Source organism: Oryctolagus cuniculus, chromosome 6 (assembly GCF_964237555.1).
Source record: "Oryctolagus cuniculus chromosome 6, mOryCun1.1, whole genome shotgun sequence".
NCBI lineage: Eukaryota > Metazoa > Chordata > Mammalia > Lagomorpha > Leporidae > Oryctolagus > Oryctolagus cuniculus.
Window position 1 is genome coordinate 68,361,478 of NC_091437.1, and position 23,644 is coordinate 68,385,121.

At 55.7% G+C, this 23,644-nt stretch overlaps 1 protein-coding gene across 3 annotated transcripts in view; it reads left to right on the plus strand.

Annotated features, from left to right (window-relative positions):
* Positions 1 to 23,644, plus strand: part of ADAMTS2 (ADAM metallopeptidase with thrombospondin type 1 motif 2) — a 224,230-nt gene that overhangs the window by 184,028 nt on the left and 16,558 nt on the right. For all 3 annotated transcript variants that reach the window (XM_051833770.2, XM_051833771.2, XM_051833769.2), the window contains 9 exons: positions 319 to 424; positions 1,125 to 1,268; positions 1,576 to 1,708; positions 2,663 to 2,776; positions 14,613 to 14,758; positions 16,506 to 16,681; positions 17,526 to 17,659; positions 20,844 to 20,967; positions 22,200 to 22,280. In XM_051833770.2, coding sequence (XP_051689730.2) covers positions 319 to 424; positions 1,125 to 1,268; positions 1,576 to 1,708; positions 2,663 to 2,776; positions 14,613 to 14,758; positions 16,506 to 16,681; positions 17,526 to 17,659; positions 20,844 to 20,967; positions 22,200 to 22,280 — 1,158 coding nt within the window. The remainder of the gene's footprint in view (positions 1 to 318; positions 425 to 1,124; positions 1,269 to 1,575; positions 1,709 to 2,662; positions 2,777 to 14,612; positions 14,759 to 16,505; positions 16,682 to 17,525; positions 17,660 to 20,843; positions 20,968 to 22,199; positions 22,281 to 23,644) is intronic.

Here is a 23,644-nt window from a genome sequence, read left to right on the forward strand (position 1 = left end):
GAAGTGAGCTCACGCATTCACATCTGTCTCACTGGCACGCGGTCTGAGCAGCTGGCTGTGTGTGATGGACTGAGACTGACTTGGCCATCTGTTAGGAAGCAGGCGACAGCCCGACAGATAATGGGCAGGGGACTGCTGCCCAGGACCGGTGTCTTCTGAGCTTGCCAGCATGGCAGGGTGAGACTCCAGTTTGTTGGCCTGGGGACAGGGACCCTGAGGAGTTAGGCCAGGGCCCTTCCTTGGGCTCAGGTTGGGCCTGGGGCTGCCTGGGGCAGGGCTCTGGCCTGGGAGCTGGAGCCGCCTTTTGTCTCCTCCCAGGCTACGCTCCTGTCACTGGGATGTGCCACCCCGTCCGCAGCTGCACCCTGAACCACGAGGACGGCTTCTCCTCGGCGTTCGTGGTGGCCCACGAGACCGGCCACGTGTAAGTGGCCCAGCCGTCCTGGCTGGCTGGGGAAGCTCAGGGCTCCCAGGGGCCACCCCTGCCCCGGCTTCCCATCCCTCCTGGCCCTGAGAGAGACACGCCCTGAATGAGGATCCTGTGGGATATGAGGTTCTGACCTCTCAGCTCTGCACAGGGCAGGCTCTGGGAGGAGCAAATCAAAGAGAAGAAGCAGCTGAGGGCCCAGTGGGTGCTTGGGGCTTTGCACCATCACCCCCTCACACCATGGGGCAGGGAGGGATCCAACCCCATGTCACACATGAGTCGCTTGGCCTCTGAGAGGGGCTCATCCAGGGTTGGAGAGCTGGAGGCCGGGAGCTGTAACTCTGCTCCAGTGTTCACACCCCGGGCTCCATTGGAGACCTGCATCACGGGCCAGATAAGCGCTGATGGGAAATCTGGAGCTGCTGGCACTGTGCCCACACTGCTGAGTGTGGAGACGGGGGGCTGTAGATGCCTCTGCCTCTACTGTGCCCTTCCTTGGGGGAGGATACCAGAGGGTGTTCCCAGCTGGATGCTGTCCCACTGGAAAGCCTTTGGCTTTGAGAATCTGAGCAGGTGGAAAGCTGATACCTCCCAGCTCAGGGCAGACAAGGCCAGCCAAGGTCGGGGGAGATGAGCCGTTGTGGGGAGGAGAAGGCGTGGGGTGTGGGTTCAGCCAGGCTGCTTGCTCCCCACACAGGCTGGGCATGGAACATGACGGGCAGGGCAATCGCTGTGGTGACGAGGTGCGCCTGGGCAGCATCATGGCGCCCCTGGTGCAGGCCGCCTTCCACCGCTTCCACTGGTCCCGCTGCAGCCAGCAGGAGCTCGGCCGCTACCTACAGTGAGTAGCTCCCTGGGGCCCCCAGGGGTGGGGGGTGAGCCTTCCACCTAGGCTGTGCGCTGGGAGGTGCAGAATCCCCAACGCACCTGAACCCAGCCCATGCCCTTTGGGCCCTGGGTCCTCCTGCCTGAAGTGCAGACAGAGAGGGAGCTGGGTGTGGATGGCAGGTGGGCCAGGCAGCTATCCTGAGATCTGCGCGGGTCAGGTCCCGGTGTGTGACACCGAGGAAGAGAGATCCAGCAGGGAAGGCGGGGCAGGTGCACAGCCCTGCTGGAGACGGCTCGCGGTGCCCGTGTATTCCCCACAGCTCCTATGACTGCCTGCGGGACGACCCCTTCGCCCACGACTGGCCGGCACTGCCCCAGCTGCCGGGGCTGCACTACTCCATGAACGAGCAGTGTCGCTTCGACTTCGGCCTGGGCTACATGATGTGCACTGCGGTGAGTGTGGGAGCCTGCAGCCTGTGGCACCCCTGGCGGCCAGGGAGGAGGAGGAGCCTGGCGGGCTTCCTGGGGAACAGGCAGGTGTTGGGGGTGCCCACCTGGAAGGTCCAGACATGGAGCTAGGCAGGCAAGACAGTGACAGAGCTGTGACGAGGGGGCCAGCAAGGGGCAGTAGATGCCTGGTAAGGCCCTTGGGTCAGCCTTCAGGCTTCCGGAGGGCTTCCTGGAGGAAGAAGAGGAGGGGGGGAAGAGGGAGGACTCACATGTGCAGAGGCTTGGAGGAGAGGGCATAGCACAGAGGAGAACCTGTCGTGCCCCAGTCTGGGTTTAAAGACAGAGCCACCAGCAGGCGCCCTGGCCACTGTTGCCCCAGACTGACTTAATGATCATCTCTCCTGCCTTAAGGAAGTAAGCAAAGTCGTCTCATTTTACAGATGAGGGAGCTGAGGCTCAGAGAAGGTGTGAGCAGGTGGTGGACTGGGGACTGACAGAAGGTCTGATTCCTTCTGTGACTCTCTTTGCAGCACTGCGGGCTTGATTGGCAGGTGCTAGGAGGCTCTGGAAAGGGACGTGCTGGGGAAAAGGCTGCCAGGACAGGGAGCAGAAGGGCCGGGGAGGGGGTGTTCCTGTGAGGTGCAGGGGACCTAGGGCGGGGCTGGCAGAGGGAGGGCTTCAGGAAGTGGAATCCTGCAGGGTGGCGCGCAGCAGGTGCCCAGCCCTTCAAAGCCACCAGCCACTCCTGCCTGGGCCAGAGGGCTGCCCACCAACCTCCATGCTCCACAAGGTACGCGGCCTCCCAGGCCAGGCAGGGATGCAGAGCTCATGGCACCTACCAGCCCCCCAGACCTGTCGCAGGCCAGTCCTGCTGGGGCATCTGGGGTCATAGGGGACCCACGGGGCTGGGGGGTACCCCAGACAGTCCCCTAGCCGGCTGCACGCGCTCTCTTCCAGTTCCGGACCTTCGACCCCTGCAAGCAGCTGTGGTGCAGCCACCCTGACAACCCCTACTTTTGCAAGACCAAGAAGGGCCCTCCCCTGGACGGGACAATGTGTGCGCCTGGAAAGGTAAGTCAGGACCGAGGGCTCCTTGGGGGCCCCAGGGCTGAGGACAGGCACGGTGAGGCCCAGCTCGCCCAGTCAGGCACTGCAGTGCCTGCAGAGGGGGCAGGGGGCCTTCTCGGGGGACCCCTGCCCCCTCCCCTTCCCCCTTTTTAATTACACACAACCACACGCAGCCCGCCAGAGCTTCCCTGATGCCGGCTTCCACGCCAGAGCAGGCCTGGTCCTCAGAACTTCTCACTGGCCACCAAGCCCCCCACTCAGGAATCCCCTGCTCTGAGGGGCCGTTTGGATTGGCTGCCTCTGTCTCCCCTGCACACTGTGAGTGATGGTGGCCCCTGGCCTCCTGGCCCCTCAAAGCCACAGCCTCCCCATCCCATTCCTTGTCCCTTGAGGTCACGGGATGGCCACCCCACGCCAGTTTCCCAGCCTCTGCTGACTCTGATAGGGCCAACCAGAACTCCAGGCCTTATTCTCATTGGTTCAGATGAAATTGCATGCCCAATCCTGGGCCAATCACTTGCTAGAGGGTTGGCATATTCAGATAATCTTAATCAAGATCTCAGGCCAGGAGGGCTCAACCCCACTGGCCAGCAGGGGGCACTGTGGACTGGATTCCAGTGAGTGAATCATAATGTCAGGCCTGGAAGGCCCCCAGGTACCTGGCCTGTGGTTGCTTGATGCAGGACTGGGCCAGCTGCCCAATTGTAGCTGTCTGGTAGAACTTAAGAGAGAGTTTCCCTGGGCCGAGGCTGTGGCAATAGCGGGTAAAGCTGCCACCTACAGTGCCAGCATCCCATGTGGGTGCCAGTTCGAGTCCTGAGTGCTCCACTTCTAATCCAGCTCTCTGCTATGGCCTGGGAAAGCCATAAAAGATGGCCCAAGTGTTTGGGCCCCTGCACCTTCATGGGAGACCCAGAAGAAGCTCCTGGCTTTGGATCAGCCCAGCTCCAGCCATTGCAGTCATTTGGGGAGTGAACCAGCAGATGGAAGACCCTTCTCTCTCTCTCTCTCTCTCTCTCTCTCTGTAACTCTGCCTTCAAATATATATAAATACATCTTTAAAGACAGAGAGAGAGAGAGCGCGCTTTCCAGGCCCAGCCCTGAAGACTTTGGTTTGAAATAGGGCTAAGAATTATTTTTTTCTCTTTTAAATTATGGTAAAAATCACATTACACAAAATTCACCATTTTAGCCCCTTTAAAGTGCACAGTTCATTGGCATTTAGTTCATTCACAGTGTTGTGCAACCATCACCCCTGTCTAGTGTCGGAACTTCATCCCCAAAGGAAATCTAGTGGACTAATTACCCCTCCTCTGCCTCTCCCTAGATCTGCTTTCCATCCCTATGGAGACAGAATTATTTATCTGGAATTTCATAGTCAAGGATTCATGCAATCTGCGACCTTTTGCGTCTGACTTATTTCACTGAGCTTAATTTTTTTTAAGATTTACTTATTTTGAAAGGCAGAGTCAAAGAAAAAGAGGGAGAGAGAGAGAGATGGGGAGAGATCTTCCATCCTCTGGTTCACTCCCCACATGGCTGCAATGGCCAGCTCCTGAGCCAGGCCAAAGCGAGGAGCCAGTAACTTCCTCCGGGTCTCCCATGTGAGTGGTAAGGGTGCAAGCACTTGGGCCATCTTCTGCTGCCTTTCCCAGGCCACTGGCAGGGAGCTGGATTGGAAGTGGAGCAGCTGGAACATGAACTGGCGCTCATATGGGATGCCGGCATCGCAGGCGGTGGCTTTATCACTGTGCCACAGCTCCGGCGCCGCCAGCATAATGTTTGCGAGGTCCATCCACTTTAGAGCTCCACCTTAGAGCATGCAGCAGTCCTCTGTGTTTCTTTACCCTGTTGTATGGGTAGGCCATGTCCCATTGATCCCTTCGTCCTCTGCTGGGCATTTGGGCCACCTCCCCTGTTCTCAGTGTGACTCGTGTCACTGTGCATATCCATGTGTGTGGTTCTGTGGGAAGACCCAGGAACTGTGATTTCAAGTAAGTGGCCCACATGTAAGGTGGTTCACTGGGCTCAGTGAGGGCCCAGCTGGGGAATGAGACTTGATGAGCTTGGCTTCTGGCCCCGCCCTCCAAGTCCACCCCTGGGCAGAGGGCAGGAGGATGGAGTGGGTGGCAAGCATGCCCACCCTGGGAGCAAAAGCATGCAGGTGCATCTCTGGCCTTAACCCCAGATGACCGCCTGTTCCCCACTCCGCCCCACCCGGACCTGGAGAGGAAGGTGTGCAGATAACAGCCAGAGTGCCCCCTCATCATAGGAACCGCTGACCGGGCCACTCTTTCTGGTGGTGGAACCCTTCGTGCATTTAGCCCTGTAAATAAAATGGCTGTTTTGGGTATTTAAAAAAAAAAACTGTGGTGATGAAAGGACAGAGAAGGGGCTGGCTCAGCCTCCCTTTGGTTCACAAGGAGCGCCAGGGGACCAGGGAGAGGGGTGAGGGTGCCTCCTGGGGACCTGTTGCAGTCCGCGGCTTGCTGTGTGGTTGGCTGGTTTCAGCATCTTATTGTCTTTTTTATTATTGCAATAGAATGTCCTATCTGGCAAATGCCTTAGTCATTTTATGTAGGTGCAATGGAACACCACAGATTGGGTCATTTATAAAGAATAGAAACAGATTGGCTTCTGGTTCTGGAGGCCAGGAAGTCTGAGATCCATGTGCCAGCATCTGGTGAGGGCCTTCGTGCTGCGTTGTCCATGGCAGAAGGCAAAAGGGGGACCAGCTCGTCCTGCTCTAAGAAACCGCCCCCCAGGAGCAGAGCACCCCCTGACAAAGGCAGAGCCCTCATGACCTAAACACCTCATCAGGATCCACTTCTCAGTATGGTTGCCCAGGGTTGGGGTAGTGAGTCGGTTTCCCACAGTGGGCTCCAGGGGACACATTCAAACCAGAGCAGAAAGCGATCGATCGTTGATTGTGCCTTCCCTCCACTTTCCTGCAAGAAAACGCAAGGAGGGAGGGGAGTGAAGGTTCACAGGAGAAAGGCCAGGCTTCAGCAATAGCAAATCACCAGGCGGACAGGAGTGAGGGACCTGGGCCACGGCCAGCTTGGCTGTGCCCCGCCGTCTCATCTACCATCAGTAGTGGGCAACACGGAGCTCACCTTTGGACACAGCTGGCCCCTGGCTGGGGCTCCTCCTGCACACCTAGGCTGGACCCCCTTTTCCCATCCTACAGCTGAGTCATCACAGGCGTGTCGCCCTTGCTTGGTCTCCTGTACCCCATTCCACCCCTATTTATTCACAATTTTTTGAATCCACCAAAGGGTAAAAGTCAGTCCAGTATTCTATGCATGCAGTTGACCTGGAAAGGAGTGAAAAAAAAATCTACAATCAGCTGCCTCCCAGCCTCTGCCTTTGACTGTTGCAGCTTCTTCCCAGTCTGCCTTGGGCTGGACGCTGAAGGGCTGGGGGGTTCGGGGTGGGAGGTTGTCAGCAGCACCCTCAGGGTTCAGAGCCCTGGGCCCTGGTGGGGTGGAGCAGAGAGGTTTTGGGGGCCTGGGGTGAGAGACAAGGGCTGGGTGCTCAGCTGGCGGGGGGGACGTCTCTCCTGTGCACTTGCCAGTGCTCTGCAGAGCGAAGTGGTCTGTGCATCTGAGCGCCTGGCCAGGGAAGCTCCTCGTCCCCTCAGTCCCCACTCACTCCGTGTCTGGTGGTCTCCAAATCCACACAGGACACGGAATCTCGAGGAATACATTCGTGAAAGGGTCTGGGGGCTTGCCACAGAGCCCACCGCACCAGGTGTGCCTCGGGGGGAAGCTGGGGTCAGGCATTCTAAGCAGGGGCAGCCCAAAGGCAGGGAGGGAGAGTGGGCTTTGCTGAGAGGACGGCCCAAGCTCCTGCCCTGCAGCCGCCGCCGTGGTAGGTGACACTGCAGGGGGACAGAGGTCGGCCACACAGGGCTTTGAAGCCCCCTCGTCCCCAGCAGTGGGAGCCAGCAAAGGTCATGCGAGGGGAGCAGCTTCAGTGTTGGGGTGTCCCCCTTGCGTGAACCTTTCAAGGCTCTGAGGAGGGGCACAGCAAGGTGTCTCCACAGCACGTGTTGTCAGGCAGTTTGCAAACGTGATGCATTTTCAGCACAGGCAAAGGAGCTCACCACTCTTCATGCTGGTCTCCCCCTGCGGGGCCTTGTCCTGTTGGCTGAGTATTTTGTAGCTTGGCCACAGAGAACTTGGATTTAGTGGTTTATGTACATGATCTTCATTCTCATATGTGTGTGGTTAAATTATCGTGCATGCCTGGGTATGAGAGTAGCTCCTAGAAATCTTTGCCACCCCTGTATGGGGGAGACCTGGTTGGAGCTCCAGGCTCCTGGCTTTAGCATGACCCAGCTCCAGCTGTTGAGGCCATTTGGAGAGACAGTCAGTGGTTGGAAGATCTGTCTCTCTATATATCTATCTATCTCTATCTCTCTTTCTCCCCCTCCTCCCCTATGTATCTGTCATTCTGCCTTTCAAACAAATAAAATAAATCTTTTTTTTAAAAAAAGAAAAATAACTCTGCCTTCAAAAAGTAAATTTTAACAGCAGCCTGCCCCATTTTGGATCAAACCAAGGGCAGTCGTTGGTTGGGGGGAAGAGTCGTACTTCAGAGAGGTAATGGGCGGGTTCTTGGGGCAGCCAGGGGCCGAAGGGCAGTTAAGATGATGAGCGAATTGGCCACGCATTTCACCTTCCTTCTAATTGGACGTGAAATGTTGACAGCAGCCAAGACACCGTGACATTCCTAAAGTAAGGACACTGGCAGCCTCAGGCACTGCTGCTAATCGAAGAGCGTTTGAAAGTCAGGCTCTGACCAAAAAGGCAGGAAATGCCCTGGGAGCCACGGCCAGGACAGAGCCTTGTGTCCACCCTTGCCTGTCCTAACTTCCGGTGACAGCACCGCTGGCTTATTTAAATCATAAATACTGAAGAAAAGAAAACTGCTGCCTTCGGCATGCTGGACAAGGGCTGGCAACCTGCAGTCCGAAGGCCGATTCCACCCACGGCCTGTTTGTTTACATCCAGACGGCTTCAGAAATGTGCTGCCCAGCTGAGGTTCCCCGTTTCAGTAGAACAGCTCTGCGATTCTCAGTGTATACAGACTTGTGCAACCATCACAGCAAGCAATCGATTGTAGGACATAGAGAAGCCAGGCACTCACTAGCAGCCCCCTCAATCCATCTGACCCAGGCAGCCACTCGTCTGCTTTTCTGTCTTTGAGATTTTGCTACTCTGGACGTTTCATATAGGTGGAGTCATAGAACGTGTGATTTCCGGTGACTGACTTCTAGTGTTATGGGCATAACGGTTGCAGGTTCGCCCATGTTGTGGCAGGTGTCAGCTCTCAGGCCTACTGACTGCCGGGTAACAGTGAATCCTAGTTGTCTGCCCACTTATTATTGGATGAACATTCCACTTGTTTCCACTTTCCAGCCATTAAGAGAAATGCTGCGTGAAGATTCTTGTGCAGATTATTGCGCGGATTTGTCATTTTTCTTGGACAGTTCGCTAGAGGTGGGATCCTTGGGTTTGCTTTTAACTCTGTGTTTGCCACTTTGGGGAAAGGACTGGACTTTTTCCAAAGGAGCACACCTGTTTACCACACGCACTGGCTGAGGGCTTTGCTTTTTGTGCGTTCCTCCTGGGGTGTGAAGTATTACCTCCCTGGGGTTTTGATATGTTTTTCCTAATTTCCCACCGCATTGAACACCTTTTCATCTGCTTAATGACAGTTTTCTTGGAGGACAAATGTCTGTTCAGATCTATTGCTTATTTCTTTTCCTAAAGATTTATTTACTTATTTTGAAAGAGTTAGAGAGAGAGAGAATCTTCCATCCACTGGTTCACTTCCCAGATGCCCACAATGGCCAGGGCTGGACCAGGCTGAAGCCAGGAGCCAGGAGCTTCTTCCAGGTCTCACACATGGATGGCAGGGACCCAAACACTTGGGCCATCCTCTGCTGCTTTTCTCAGGCCATTAGCAGGGAGCTAGATCAGAAGTAGAGCAGCCAGGACTCGAACCGGCGCCCATATGGGCTGCTGATGTTGCAAGCAGCAGCCTTACCCACAATACCATGATACCAGCCTTCCTCTGCTTATTTTTAAATTGAGTCATTTATCCTTTTGTTACTGAGTTGTAAGAGACCTTTATATATTTTAGTGTCTTTTATTTTAATTAGTTTTTTAACAGATTCAATGTAGTTTATAGATATAATTCTAAGAATGTAATGATATTCCCTTCCACTCTCCCTTCTCCCTCCTACGCTCCCGCTTTCTCCATCCCTTTCTTTTTTTATTTTTTAGGTTTTGAGATAGCATATCTTAAATTTACATTATAGTAAAAAGGCTTAATTCTTCACCAGATGAGAAGTTTAACAAGTAAAAAGCACAAAAAAGATCCTCATTTAGTGGGCATATAAGCAACGGGTATAAACAATAAGTGAAGGGGAAACGGCCATTTCCCCCCATACACAGTACATTTTTAAAGTAATCACAGTTAATCAAAACTATAGTAATATAGCATTTTTTAAAGATTTATTTATTTATTTGAAAGAGTTACAGAGAGAATGAGAGAGAGAGAGAGAGAGAGAGAGGTCTTCACTCCCCAATTGGCCACAACGGCTGGAGCTGCGCCCATCTGAAGCCAAGAGCCAGCAGCTTCTTCTGGGTCTCCAACGCAGGTGCAGGGGCCCAAGGACCTGGGCCATCTTCCACTGCTTTCCCAGGCCATAGCAGAGAGCTGGATTTCAAGTGGAGCAGCCGGGTCTTGAACTCCTGCCCATATGGGATGTCAGCGCTGCAGGCGGCGGCTTAACCCGCTACGCCACAGTGCCAGCCCCTAGTGTAGCATTCTTGACCATTGGTTTGACAAAGGCATGAAACAAACTTTGGTAAAACTATATTTGCAGCAATACTGATACACACAGACATTTCTTTCTTTTTTTGTTTTTGTTTTAATTTTAGTTCCCACATATCAAGGGGAACAAAAGCAGTATTTGTCTCTCTCTGTCCTTTATATGGAAGAGTCCTTTATAATCCCTTATACTTATCAAATATATAATTTGCAAATATTTTTTGAATTCTGTAGATCAGCTTTTTACTTTCTTGATGGCATCATTTGAGGCACAAGTGTTTTTAATTTTGATGAAGGTCTTTTGAATGAGAAGTTCATCTGTGTGTACTTGTATCATGTGTGCGTTAGATGAGGTACATAAGAAACCATTTAAGAAGATTACGCCTGTGTCTTATTCTGAGTCTCAGCTGTCATATTGAAGTCGTGATCCATTTTATGAGTCCCCCTTCGTTGTTTTGCGTGTGAACGTCTGGTCTCAGCGCTGTTTGTTGAAAGACTAATTTGTTTACCTTGAATCGTCTTGACACCCTTGTCAGACATCAGCTGACCAAATGCAAAGGTTCGGTTCTGAACTCTACACCCCATTCCACTGACAGATTGAGCTGTCCTTGTATCTGAACCATACTATCAGGAGTATGGTAGGTTTAACAAAATTTCTTAAATTTATTTATTTGAAAGATGCAGACAGAAACAGAGAGACAGACAGAGATCTCCCACTTACTGGCTCACTCTTCAAATGCCAGCAGCAGCTGGGACTGGGCCAGGTTGAAGCCAAGAGCCTGGAACTCAACCCGAGTCTCCCACGTGGGTGTCAGGGAACCAAGTATATGAGCCATCAGCTGCTGCCTCCTGGGGTGCACATTAGCAAGAAGCTGGAATCAGGACCAGAGCCTCAGACTCAGGCACCCTGTGTGGGATGTGGGCCTGCTAAGCTGCACGCCTGCCTCGGGGGTTTTGGAGGGAGCGTTGAAGTGGGGAAATGTGCAGTTCCTTTCCAGTACTGTTTCATCTATTCCGGGTCCCTTGCTTTCCCAGGGGAAATTTTGTGAGCAGTTTCTCAATTTCAGCAAATCACAGATGTTGCCATCTTAACAGTCTGACCCATGGACAAGAAATATCTTCCCGTTTACTTAGATTTTTAATAGCTTTCAATGATATTTTGTAATTTTCTGTGGACAAGCTTTGCATTTCTTTTGATAATTTTGTTCCTAAGGGTTTTTTCTCTTTTTGATGCTATTGTAGATGGAATTTAAAAAAAAAAAGATTATTTATTTGAAAGGCAGAGTAAGAGAGAGAGACAGACAGACAGACAGACATATCAACTATCCACTGGTTCACTCCCCAAATGGCCATAATAGCTGGGGCTGGGCCAGACGAAAGCCAGGAGTCTGGAGCTTCATCTGGGTCTCCCATGTGGGTGGCAGGGACCCAAGCACTTAACCAACCTCCACTGCCTTCCCAAGTGCATTAGCAGGGAGGTAGAAATGAAGAAGAGCAGCTGGGACTTGAACCAGCACTCCCATATGGGACGCCAGCATGGAAGGTGGCAGCTTAACTCCCTACATCACAATGCTGGCCCCTGGAACAGTTTTCAAATTCCATTTTCAAATCACGTGTTGCCAGTTTGTAGAAATGCACTTGATTTTTGTACACTGATCCTGTGTCTCATGACCTCGCTGAGTTTGTCCGTTTGCTCCCATGGTGTTCAGCAGACTCCCTGTGATCCCATGTAGATCTACACGTGACGAGGGCTCCTTTCCTCCTCTCTAGGACAAAGGTTTCTTTTTCTTGCCCGATTGTCCTGGGTGGAAGTGGCACGAGGAGACGTGCTTGTCCTGTTCCTGGTTGTGGGGTGCTGTGTCCCCTCCAAAATTTACCTTGAAACTGCCCCCTTAGTGCAGCAGCGTCAAGAGGTGGGAGCCAGAGGGCGCAGGTGGGGCCCCCTTTGCGCCTGGGCCTCCCTTCCACCGGGGAAGTATGCGGTGCCAGGCTCCCAGAACCCTCGTCCAATGGCTCACACCTGCCCATGAGCCTCTGTGCCGGGGCATCCCTTCTGCCACGGTAAGATGCGCCGGGCCACACCTGCCCATGAGCCTCCATGCCCGGGCCTTCCTCCCACTGTGGGAGGATGCGCACACCTACCCATGAGCCTCCTAGTGAATTTATCATCTGCGTTATTGTGCTCTTCAACTCCAGAATTGTGTCTGGTATTTTTGATGATCTTTCCATAATGTTTATTTACTGGTATTTGCTGTTTGGTGAGACACTGATCTTATACACTCCTTTCTTGTTTTAGACATGGCTTACTTTTGTTTTTTAAACATACTTGTAGTAGCTGTTTTGAAGATGCTGCTGCTGCTTTTTTTTTTTTTTTCTAAGTCCAACAACTGGACCTCCTTAAAGGTTGTTGCTATCCCAGGCTCAGTTTCCTGGGCGTGAGTCCACTGTGCTATTTCTTTTCACCTCCCGGAGTTTCCTGCTGAAAGCCGGCGTTCTGTAGGTGACACGCTGAGGCAGCTCTGCCCATGGACTCCCGGGCCCTGCTGATGGCTTGTTTTAGTAAGCCAGGTGGATTGTTTTTGCGACGTTTGCTTCCCCTGCGGTGTGCAGCTGTTGACCCAGCCCCTCAGGGGGCATAGCCCTGGCATACAAGCAGTCCTCGTGGCCATAGCCCTGGCATACAAGCAGTCCTCGTGGCCAGGGTCCACACCCCCACCCCCACCGCCACACCCCAAACCCACAGTGGGATTAACCAGGCTTTCTTTGATCTCCCCATTAAGCTTAAGGCCTTCCTGCCTCTATTGCTGTCACACCCAGTTGTTAAACTGATCACTGTCACCAGCTGACAGGCTGTACCCTGTGTTAATGCCCTGAGGTTCTCCTTATCTGTGGTAAGATCCAGGTAACTCTGGGCCCTTTGTGGGGGCAGGGTGCTGCCATCTCTGAGGCTTCCTCGGACCCCAGGAGGAGACTATGTCATCTTTGCCCCTGGTTCTGTCTGTAGCTTCTAACTGGTTTTCCGTTTGACTTGCTGCTGTTGGTGTCATGGAACTAAAAGGTCTCTTAGTGCTCAATACTAAGGTCTCTATTGCTTTTCTAAAGGGACTTATTTATTCATTCATGTATTTATTTGAACGGCAGAGTATCAGAGAAAGGAGAGAGAGAGAGAGAGAGAGAGAGAGAGAGAGAGAGACGAGAGAGACTCCATCTGCTTGTGCACTCCTCAAGTGACCGCAATAGCTGGGACTGGGCCAGGCTGAAACCAGGAGCAAAGAACTCCCTCTTGGTCTCCCACTTGGGGCAAGGACCCAAGCACTTGGGCCACCATCCGCCACCTTCCCAGGCAGGGAGCTGGATCTCAGAGGTAGAGCAGTTGAGACGCCAGTGTTGCAAGCGGTGGCTTTACCCTCCTGTGCCACAAGGCTGAGTCCCTCTGTTGTTTTTGACCTGTCTTAGTCATGAATTTCTCTGGGCTGTTTCCAAAGCAAATCCCTTTAGAGAAGCTGTGGGGTGCTGTGTTCCGCTTCTCTCCATGAGCAGGCTACTGCGCCAAAGCACTGGTGCCGTAGCAAGGACAGTGGCCTGCTTCTCCCAGGGTTGTTCCCGGCCCAGCACAGTCCTGGCTGGAAATAGTAGCCTCTTCTCCCTTCAGCATGGAAGCTCCTCTCACATGCAGGCTAGGGGAGGGGCTATCAGGGCCACTACTCTTGGTGGGGGGGCTGGGGGAAGGGGGCACTGGTCCTCCTGGCCACCCTTCCTGGCGTAGCCTTTCCACAGCACAGAGTTGGGAGGGAGAGAGGATCAGGTGCCCTGTATTCCCTGGTGTGAAACAGTAGCCCTAGCCCAGGAGCTGGGGGCGTGGGGAGCCCCGTCTTCTTGACAGTGAAGCACCTGTCGCACTGAGCTGTGGAAGGATTGGGAGAGGGTTGAGGCTCAGAGGCCACACTTCCCTTGTTTCCTCTCTCTCTGTTGCACTGATTTTAGGATACTTTCCATTGGCCGTAAATGGCTGCTGTTTTTTAAAGGGGAATCTTCCCCAGCTAAACGGTTGTGTCCCTGAGGAACGGGGCCAGCTTGCCTCCTTACACTTCCGTTTCAGAAGTTCCGTTTTAGAAGTTGCCATTTGCTGACCGCTTGTGTAAATAAAGTTTTATTGGAACAAGGCCCTGGCCATTCATTCACCTATTGTCTGGAGCCTCTTTTGGGTTCAGTGGCGGTGCTGAAGAGTGTGACAGTGAGGATGAAAATAGCAGCTCTGGCTTCTTCGCTCTCTGCGGAAAACAAAAGTACAGAAACATCATTTGAAGGCAGAACTGGAGAAAAAGTCGTCAGTTAATTTAAACACACTGTTCTCTGGCCTTGGTTGTTTGTGCTTGTTGGTTTTGGGGGCAGAGGGGTTTTTATTGTCCTAAGCCAACAATCCCTTTGATCCTTAACTTTGTAGGTTTGATTTCGCAGTCCTCTGCCCCAGTGGGTCCCGGGCCATGTCAATGCCTGCCCTCCCTCCGGGGGAGCGTCGGTCAGATCGCAGCCGCACAGCTGGGTTCCCACACAGCACTGTTATTCTCCATTCATCCCCCGGGTTTGCTGTCGCTGTCACCTGTCCTTTTTACTTAATGAGGTCCTTGTGTCTCTGGAGTTACAGTGGGACGCGCTGGTGTCTCTGCTCACATGGGCACACGGGCGGCCTCCATCTTGCCGACAGAGTGCGGAGTGGGCTGGTGCCAAGGGGTGGGGTCAGAGCTGAGGGATGGTCGGGGTGGGCACTACCTGGGCGCCTTCTGCCGCCCGAGCCCCTCCCCTTGGCCTCAGGACAGGGAGGGCTGCCAGTGCCCAGCAAGTAACACGACCAGGTTTTCCTCTGCAACGTGACCCCCAGTGCCCTGGCTTGGGGCAGGTGTCACCGGCCTCGCGGGCTGACAGGCCGGGGTGGGGGTGTTTGAGAGCCTGCTGCCTGTGAGTGGCGGGACAAGGGCACGGCTCTGTCTTTCAGCATTGCTTTAAAGGACACTGCATCTGGCTAACGCCCGACATCCTCAAACGGGACGGCAACTGGGGCGCCTGGACTCCATTCGGCTCCTGCTCGCGCACCTGTGGCACGGGCGTGAAGTTCAGGACCCGGCAGTGCGACAACCCACAGTGAGTTGGCCCTGGTGTCACCCCAGCGACAGCTGAGGTGCCCAGAAACCCCTCAGGAGCCAGCCCCACCCTGTGGGCCAGAGCAGGAAGGGCAGGCTTCTCCCCTCCATACCCAGAGGGAGACTAAGAATCAGAGGAGAGGGTGCAGATCCTGCCACACGGCCTGGAAACCCGCTCCTGACCCATCAGCCTGGGGCTGCAGTGCCCGGCCTGTGCACTGGCCCACTCTGTCCTCGGCGGTGGAAGAGAGCAGGTGGACAGATGTGGGGGGCACAGGGATGGAGAGGGGGCTCTCTCAGCTCCCTCTTGTTTGAAGTCAAATGAGAGGCAGGGTCCGGACTCCCTCCCAATCCCTGCTACCCAGCCAAGAATCAGCCTAGGAGCTGTCCCCCAGCCCCGCCCCCTGCTTCTCCAGGCAGGCCCTTCCCACCACCACCACTACACCTGGCCTGCAGGGTCTGTGGCTATGCAGACACAAGGGGCTTGCTTGCCTTCCTTCCTTCTTTCTTTCTTTCTTTTTTTTTTTTTTTTAAGATTTATTTATTTATTTGAAAGGCAGAGTTACAGAGAGAGAGGGAGAGACAGAGAAAATCCTCCAACCACTAGTTCACTCCCCAAATGGCTGCAATGAAGCCAGGAGCTTCATCCAGGTCTCTCATGCGGGTGGCAGGGGCCCAAGGACTTGAGCCATCTTCCTCTGATTTCCCAGGTGCATTAGCAGAGAGGTGGATTGGAATTGGAGCAGCAGGGACATGAGCTGGCACCCATATGGGATGTTGGCATCACAGGCACAACCCACCTACATTCCTTCCTTCCTCCCTGCTTTCTTTATTTCTTGTCTTTTTCTTTCTCTCTCTCTCTCTTTCACCTGTCTAGTGTTTAAAGACCAGTTTATATAAAAATATTAAAATTCAGGAGTCTCACATAAAATAAAACAGAATTCCATCTTCTAAGCTGAGCACCGTAAATGCAGCTGTGGTGGACACAGGCTGGGGGCCGGCACGTCCAGAGAGGCTCCGCCCTCTGCAGCAGTTCCCCTGTTCTCTCACTTGGGTCACAATATTCTCAGATCAGGCTCTGAGCCGGCGGTGGGCAGTCACTGCTGGGGACAGGGGCTCTGGCAGTTGGCTGTTCATTAGTACACCTGTGTTCCTGGGGCTGCTCATTTTATAAAGAGAAAAGGTCTATTGGCTAACTCACCGTTTGGAGGTTGAAACCCCAGCGTGGGGCGCCCCACTGGTTTGGCATCCAGTGAGGGCAGGAGACGGCAGTAGGGGGTAGAGGAGGGTACCCTTGGCAAGCCGGGAAGCGGAGAGGCCCTGCCCCAAGCCTCTTTCAGAGGGCTCATCACCCCCAACCCACTGAGCCCTGCTTCTAAAACCGTAACTGCAAGAAGTTTCCACCCCACTGAATTTACGACTTCAGGTGAAATCCCAACAAGAGCTTGGGGACCAAAGCATAGCAGAGGTCAAGTTCCTCTCGGCCTAGCGGGATGCGGGAGGGGGTCTCAGGGCTGGTGTGGCTCCCCTGCCCCTGCTCACTCCTTCCTGTCTGGAGGCCCCAGGCTGCCCTCCTCTGCAGGAGCCCAGGCTGGAAGGAGGCCCTTGAGTTAATATTTGTTTGAAAGGCAGGCAGGCAGGCAGAGAGAGAGGGATCTCCCATTTGCTGGTTCACCGCCCAAATGCCGGCAACAGCCAGGGCTAGGCCACGTGGCTCCCAGCAGCACAGCCTTTGCTTTCTCCCTCAGCCCGGCCAACGGCGGCCGCACCTGCTCAGGCCTTGCCTACGACTTCCAGCTGTGCAACCCCCAGGACTGCCCTGATTCCCTGGCCGACTTCCGCGAGGAGCAGTGCCGCCAGTGGGACATGTACTTTGAGCACGGTGACGGCCAGCACCACTGGCTACCCCACGAGCACCGGGATGGTGAGGCTGGGGGCGGCGGGGTTCAGCACAAGGGCCTGGAGGGCTGTGTGGGGGTGAGGGAAGGCGACAGGGCTGCGAAAAAAAGGAGCCAGGATATCCTGCAGGGCCTGTAATGGCTGGGGACAGGCGCTGGCGTCCGCCATCGCCACTGGTGGATGAGCCCAGGGTTGCAGTGCTAGGTCAGCCAGGGATGAGGCGGAGCTGACCCGGCCAAAGGCCCCTGTTAGGCAGGACTCTGAGTTGCGGGTGTCAGAAAGACGCGTTCAAAGCAGCTTCAGCCGCGACAAGGCTTGTGCGGCTGTCGCGTGGGCTGCGAGGATCCACGGACTCCGGGATCCCTCCGGGAACCCATCGTTTGTAGACGTCTCTGTTAGCAGAGACGGCTGGAGCAGAGGTTCCTGTCTAGGGAAGACATCAGACGTGACATTCCATTTCAGTCCCTGGCCTGGGGGATGGAACTTGGAGTAGTGTCTGCTTCTCCCCAAGTGCTGGGCAGGGGAGGAGGCAGGTGTGCGCCTGCGCTACCACTTCCGGTCGTTGCTCTCCTTGCCAGTTCAGGGCTGGAGGTCGGCCCACCGCAGGGAAGGAGCGCTCCCTCAGTCCAGGGCAGGGCACCAGGACCAAAGGCGCCTGTCCAGGGGACAAAGCTAGGAAGTTGGTGGCCGTCACCCGCCCTGGAGTGCAGGATGCGCCCAGGGTGGCAGGGAGGAGGGGGTCTCCTAAGAAAAGCCTCCTGGGGTTCCCTCCTTGCGGGAGGGCTCCCCTCGCATGAACTCAGGTAGCTAGCGGGAATGGGAGTGGGGCTCCCGCGCTCCCGGCTGACGCCCTGCCTTCCGCCTCCCAGCCAAGGAGCGCTGTCACCTGTACTGCGAGTCCAAGGAGACCGGGGAGGTGGTGTCCATGAAGCGCATGGTGCACGACGGCACACGCTGCTCCTACAAGGACGCCTTCAGCCTCTGCGTGCGCGGGGACTGCAGGGTGAGTGCCGCGTCCCCGGTTCCACTTCCTGGGGGCCGCCTCCCCCCACCCCGCTCCGGGGTTATCTTGGGAGCATGCAGCGTGAGCAAGTGTTGGAAAGGACAGGCGGAGCCAGGCAGACCCAGCTTCCCCATACCAGGGTCTCAGGCTGAGTGTGCCTAGGATCCAGCCCGGGAGTGTGAATTTGTAGGAGCTCCCTAAGGGGGGAGGGCTGGGTTCAGTTTGCACCTGCCCGAAAGTCCTGACCCCCGCAGTAGACTCCGATCCTGCGAGACCAAATTTTCAAAAGCGGATGCAGACGGTGCCTCATTCTCACTCTATGGAGGGGACTGAGTGATGACGCGGGGATTTATTCCTTACCTTTCTCGGGATGGGGCCACGCGGGGAAGCAGGCGGAGGGGCTGGAGGCAGAGGACAGGGGAGAGCCAGGGCCACGGCTTGTATTGGGGTCTCCTCCAGGAAAGCAAGGCAAAGCTGACTGACGGCTGCGGTTGGCTCCTTGAAATGACGCCGGCCGACTCTGGGCTTCAGTTCTGGGGCGCGGACTCTGTGTCAGTGCCTGGGTCTGGCATGGCAGAGGGCAGGAGAAACAGGCTGGGAGTGTGGGAGTCAGATAAAGGGGGTGTTCAGGCTTCAGACTGGGGGTGGTGCTTTGCATATCCAAGCTTTGTGCTCCCCTGGGAAGAATTTTCAGATGACCAATCGTAGGGAGATATAGGACAGGACCAGGAAAACTAAACAAGAGCGCAGGCCGTCAGCAGGGGGCGCCTTTAGTAGAAACAGCTGTGGACGGTGTCAGAACCTGGGGAGCTGCCTGTGGGGAGAACTGCACTAGTTCACCGGTCTCCAGGGGACATGGCTGCAACTTCACCCCTGACCTTGACAACAAGAGAAGACTGGGTCAGATAGCCTATTAACTAATGGTGAGTTTTGAAGGGATAAAAGCAGGTAGCTAAATTTTGCATGATCTCTGTGTGCATGGGATCATATTGTGAAAGATAGAAAAGAAAGGAGACAGAAAAGAGAGGCTTAAAACACACCAAGGATGAGCATTAAGAACACGGACTGTCTCTGTTCTGATGGCACCGGTGAATGTGAAATTCCTCTCTGAGAAGAAGCAGACTCTGGTAAAAACAGAACAGCAATAGCCAAGTGGGTCCTGGGAATCTTCCAACCCCAGTGACTCTGACCAATACACATGGCATCTGGCTATCAAATTTCTACACTGTCCGCCACAAAGGTGTGCGATTAAAGTCATAATGAGGGAACGACACTGTGGCGTTGCAGGTAAAGCTGCCGCCTGCAGTGTCGGCAACCCATATGGACGCCAGTTGGAGTCCTGGCTGCTCCACTTCTGATCGAGCTCTCTGCTATGGCCTGGGAAAGCAGTGGAAGATGGCCCAAGTCCTTGGGCCCCTGTACCCATGTGGGAGACCCGGAAGAAGCTCCTGGCTCTGGCTTCGGATTGGTGCAGCCCTGGCTGTTGTGGCCACTTGGGGGTGAACCAGTGGTTGGAAGACCTTTCTCTCCATCTCTTCCTCTCTCTGTAACTCTGGCTTTCAAATAAATAAATAAAACTTCTTTAAAAAGTCATAATGAAAGGAAAGAGAACGCATCAGGAAGGTGAAGATTGCAGTGCTACATGGAAGGTTACGGCCAAGATGCAGCGGGACAGAGCCCCATGGCCCTGCACCCTTGCTCAGCACACACAGCAGCGGCTCGGAAGACAAGCACGCAGCCGTGAGGCCAGCAGGGGCCACGCGTTGGGAACATAAGAACGCACCTTTCCATATGCCGTCTGAAAACCGCTCTACAACAGGGAGGTGAAATGAGCTGACCTGAGCCCCGCTCTGATAACTCGGTAATAGGACTGCCTCAGACAGGAAAGGGGAAGCCATGTTCATTAGCTACCTACCCCTGCCCATGGGACAGTTACCTGCGGCCACCATGGCGTCTTCTACCAGGTAGAAGTGGAACCTGAGCTGTCAGCCTCCTCTGGACCCTGGTGATGGTGGGCAGTGGGCGTATGGGGCTGTCCCCCACCTGAGCCGCTCTCTGCACCGTTAGCTGCATTAGGATCCCAGGTAAGGCACTGCCGGCCATTAGGAGGACCTAGCCTTCGAAGCCTGGTCTGCGAGGTGTCACTGCCTGCCTGAGACCAGGTGCATGATGCTGGATGCTGAACCCCACCTGTCACAGTCGGGGATTTGCCAAGGATGGGATAGATAACAGTTTTCTCTGGAACCATACAAAGAAACACGAGCATGTTTTTTGTACCGATTTCTTTAAACTCTGCTCACTTTCAGAAATGCATCAAAAAGCCTAAAACCAATGATTGCATACTTCAGCCCTCACAGGGCAACTGCTTTTCGTCTTTTCAGGGTTTAGAGGCTCCTGCCAGCGATGTCAGACCAACATTAGAAATAAAAATGCAGAAGAGAGGAAGTGAGTCCCTCCAAGTTGGGGTAGAAGAATTTTTAAGGGAGAATTAGTTCTGAGCTTCCTGGCAGCCAGGGTGAAGAGGGAAATCTGTGATGCTATTGTGCACTCTGGGGTGGTCAGTGGGAGCAGCCCAGCCCAAAGGAGAGGTTGTACCTGCTGAGCTCCCGAAAGGTCAGTCCGGGCATCTATATGGAAGCATCCTGGGGTAGCAGCTTCAGCCAGTGACAAGCGGGGGCTCCGCCCTGGGAGCTTCTGTGACTTGGGGCAGAGGCACTGCCAGGATCATGGGAAATCAACTCTATTGTGCTGTTACCTCCACCAGGTGGCCTGGAGCAGAGGAGCGCCCCCAAGTGTCCGCACCCCCTCTAAGACAGACAGGGAGTAAGCCTTGGGTGGGTGCCCCGGAGGGGCTGTCTCTGGCACATGCTGTGTGGACACCCCTGAGAAAGGGCCATGTGAAGGAGCAGGGCCAGGAACAGCCGCAGAGCAGAGGTGTCCCCTGGGGCCTGCTGCGCCCTGCTGGCACCGTCTGAGGACAGTGGCCCCTTGGGCTGCGCTGTGCTATCTTTCAGGTTACACTTCCCAGCGGTGGCACACAGCTTGGCTACAGGCGAGGCGTGGAGCTCTGTCTTGCTCCAAAGCCTGGCTTCCTTTCCTGGCCATGGGCAGTTGGGGCGACAGGTGCTGGGGCCCCTGGGTGAGGAGGGGGCCTGTGGGCCACTCACTGCCCCTCCCCCTGCAGAAAGTGGGCTGTGACGGGGTGATCGGCTCCAGCAAGCAAGAGGACAAGTGCGGCGTGTGTGGAGGGGACAACACTCGGTGCAAGGTGGTCAAGGGCACGTTCACGCGCTCCCCCAAGAGGCACGGTGAGTTTTGTCCTGCTGCCTGGGCCTGTGTCGGGGTGGGGGGCCTCCAGCGCCCTCGGGGCTCTGCCCTGCTGGGGATAGGGCCCCAGAGGGGCAGGTGCAAGAGGAAGCCTAAGTCAGAGACAGCTAGAGCTTCGTGATGGGGGAAGGGGGAGTGGTGAGGGAGAGGGAGAAGGGAGCCCAGGTGACAGGCAGGCGTCTTTATTGGAGGTCGACCTGCAGAGGGTGCCTTCCCCCCTCCAACCCTCCAGATTTGCCCAGCTGCCCGGCTGTCTCTTGCCCCCCACTGGCCATCAGCAGTCCTTCCTGGGTGGTGCATTTCCACCTGTGGCCTGGAAGCAGGACCTCTGGTTGGAGCTGGGGGCCACGGGTTCCAGGGAGGCAGGCTCTGGGTGTGAACCTCTGCCTGGGGCTGGGTACTGTGTGAGTGAGGAGGTTTACTGAGCTGTGGCTTAGGCAGCCACCAGAGGGCCCAGACCACATGGCGCTGTGCCCTGGCCAGGACACCACAGGAGGGGAGATGGACAGGGGGCCACTATGTGGGGAAGGGGCCAAGCATACAGGTGGGACCACTTCCCGAAAACCCACTCTCCAGAGCCCCCCAGGACCTGACCCCCCTCCCACCAGGCCCCACCACTTCAGCACCACCACACTGGGTACAGCTCCCAGCATGGCAGCCCCTGGGGACATAGGCACACACCACACCCAAGCCCAGCCTCTGCCCTCTGGGCAGGCCGGCACCTGCTGACTGCATCTCTCCAGGCCTCAGTCAGACCGCCTCTGAAATGGGGAGAAGCCACTTCAGTTTGCCCCCATGGAACAAATACGTGGACTTTGTCCCTTACCTGGTGCCGGGCAGGCCTTTTAAGTCAGGGGCTGGGGGCTGGCCTTGCCACAGCCCCACCAGAGAGGGGGTGTCTGATGATATTTGCAGAGGAGGCAGCTGAGAGTCAACACAGGCCAAGCGGGGTGCCTAGGGCCTCAGAGTCACGCCCAGGAGGGACTCGGTTTGGACCATCCGCAGGCGGTTTCCAGTGGAGGGGTCTGATGAGGTGTCTGGGAATTGAAGATGAGCAGAAGGGCTGTGGCGCAACCCAGGTCACTGTCACTGTCCCTCCGGCCCCTCCCCGGGTAGGCGGGCAAAGCCTGCAGTGGAAGGGCCTTCGAGGTGAGGCCCCTGCACGTGCCGCCTGCCTTCTCACTGGTCCCTATCTTCCTACATCCAAACAAAGGTTACATCAAGATGTTTGAGATCCCCGCGGGAGCCAGACACCTGCTCATCCAGGAGGCAGATGCCACCAGCCACCACCTGGGTGAGTCTCAGGGCCTGGACAGCTCAGCCTGCGCAGCACCTGGCTCTTCTGGGGTGAGCGGAGTGGGGATCACCTGGACGGTGCAGCCCTGGCTGGGAGGCACGGCTGCAGCGCCACCTGCTGGCCCACCTTTCCTGTGGCCCTCTGCCTTGGCGATGCTGGGTTTGGGGCCTGCAGAATGGTCCCTCCCAGATCCCTGGTCTCAAGGCCAAGGTGGGGAGGTATGGGGAGCTCTGTATAGTACACTCACCAACCTGAGGGCACAGGGGCCAGCTTGTGGAGGGCCTCACGCTGTACTGCGTATGTTCCACTAGTTTCATTTGAAATTCGAAAGATCCCATCTCTCTGTTTTAACTCTGCCAGTCCCACCAGCCCCGCCTGGGAGGTGGTACATTTCCAGGCCACCCTGACCCTCAGCAGGGTCTCCCCAGCCATGCCCCCCACCAAGGGCATCCCAGACCCGAAGAATCACAGGGCCAAAGTGAGCAGTGATGACCACTGTGGGTGGGAGAAGGGGGAGGCTCCTGCTCCAGTCCTGGCCTCACCCTTATCCCTGCTCCTTGGAGGCTGCACTGGGCCAGGGGCCCCCAAACTGCATGGTCTGGCACCCTCAGCCTCTCCACCCACCCCCAGAGTTCAGCAAACACTCTGCCAGCTGTTAACATTCAGTTTTTTCCTGATTTTTAAGAGGAAACTCTATCACTACCCTAAAGGCAAAAACAGTACCACTCACCTTCCATAGAAGGTAAAGCGGAAGTCAGTTCAAAAAGGCGCTCTGCTGGAAGCCAGCTCCCACCAAGGGAGGCATGCTGGGGAGAAGTGGGGAGGCTGGGGCAGCAGCGGGGCCCACATGGATTGGGGGAGCAGAGGCTCCCCTGTGCACCCTGACCCCCCGCAGCCCCCAAACTTCACGGAGCATGGCCGCTAGACAGCCAGTGAGTGTGCCCAGTGGCTGGAGGGGCCTCGCCAGTCAGGCTAGCCCCTAGAGGGGTGTGTGTGGGGAGTGGATGGGGCCCAATTTTTGATGGGGCCCCGCCTTTCCCACTGGATGTCTGCTCAGCACCGTGGCAGGAAATCCCTCTGCCCCGGCAGGCCCCTGCCCTCATGTCCAGCAGGTGCACCTGGCTAGCTGGCCCCAGGGTCCCTAGGTGCCCGCTGAGTGCTCCAAGGAGGATGGGGGAATATGGCCAGGGGAAAGGCCTGGGCAGAGTGCTGGACTGCACAGAAGGACACGCGTGTGGATGGACGGGCTCACAAAGAGGGCATTGCAATCCCCTTGGAGCCTCAGGGTGGGGCTAGGCTCCCAATGCCATGTGGGCTGTCACTGCCAGGGGCAGGCCCCAGCAGAGGGCATCCAGGAAGAC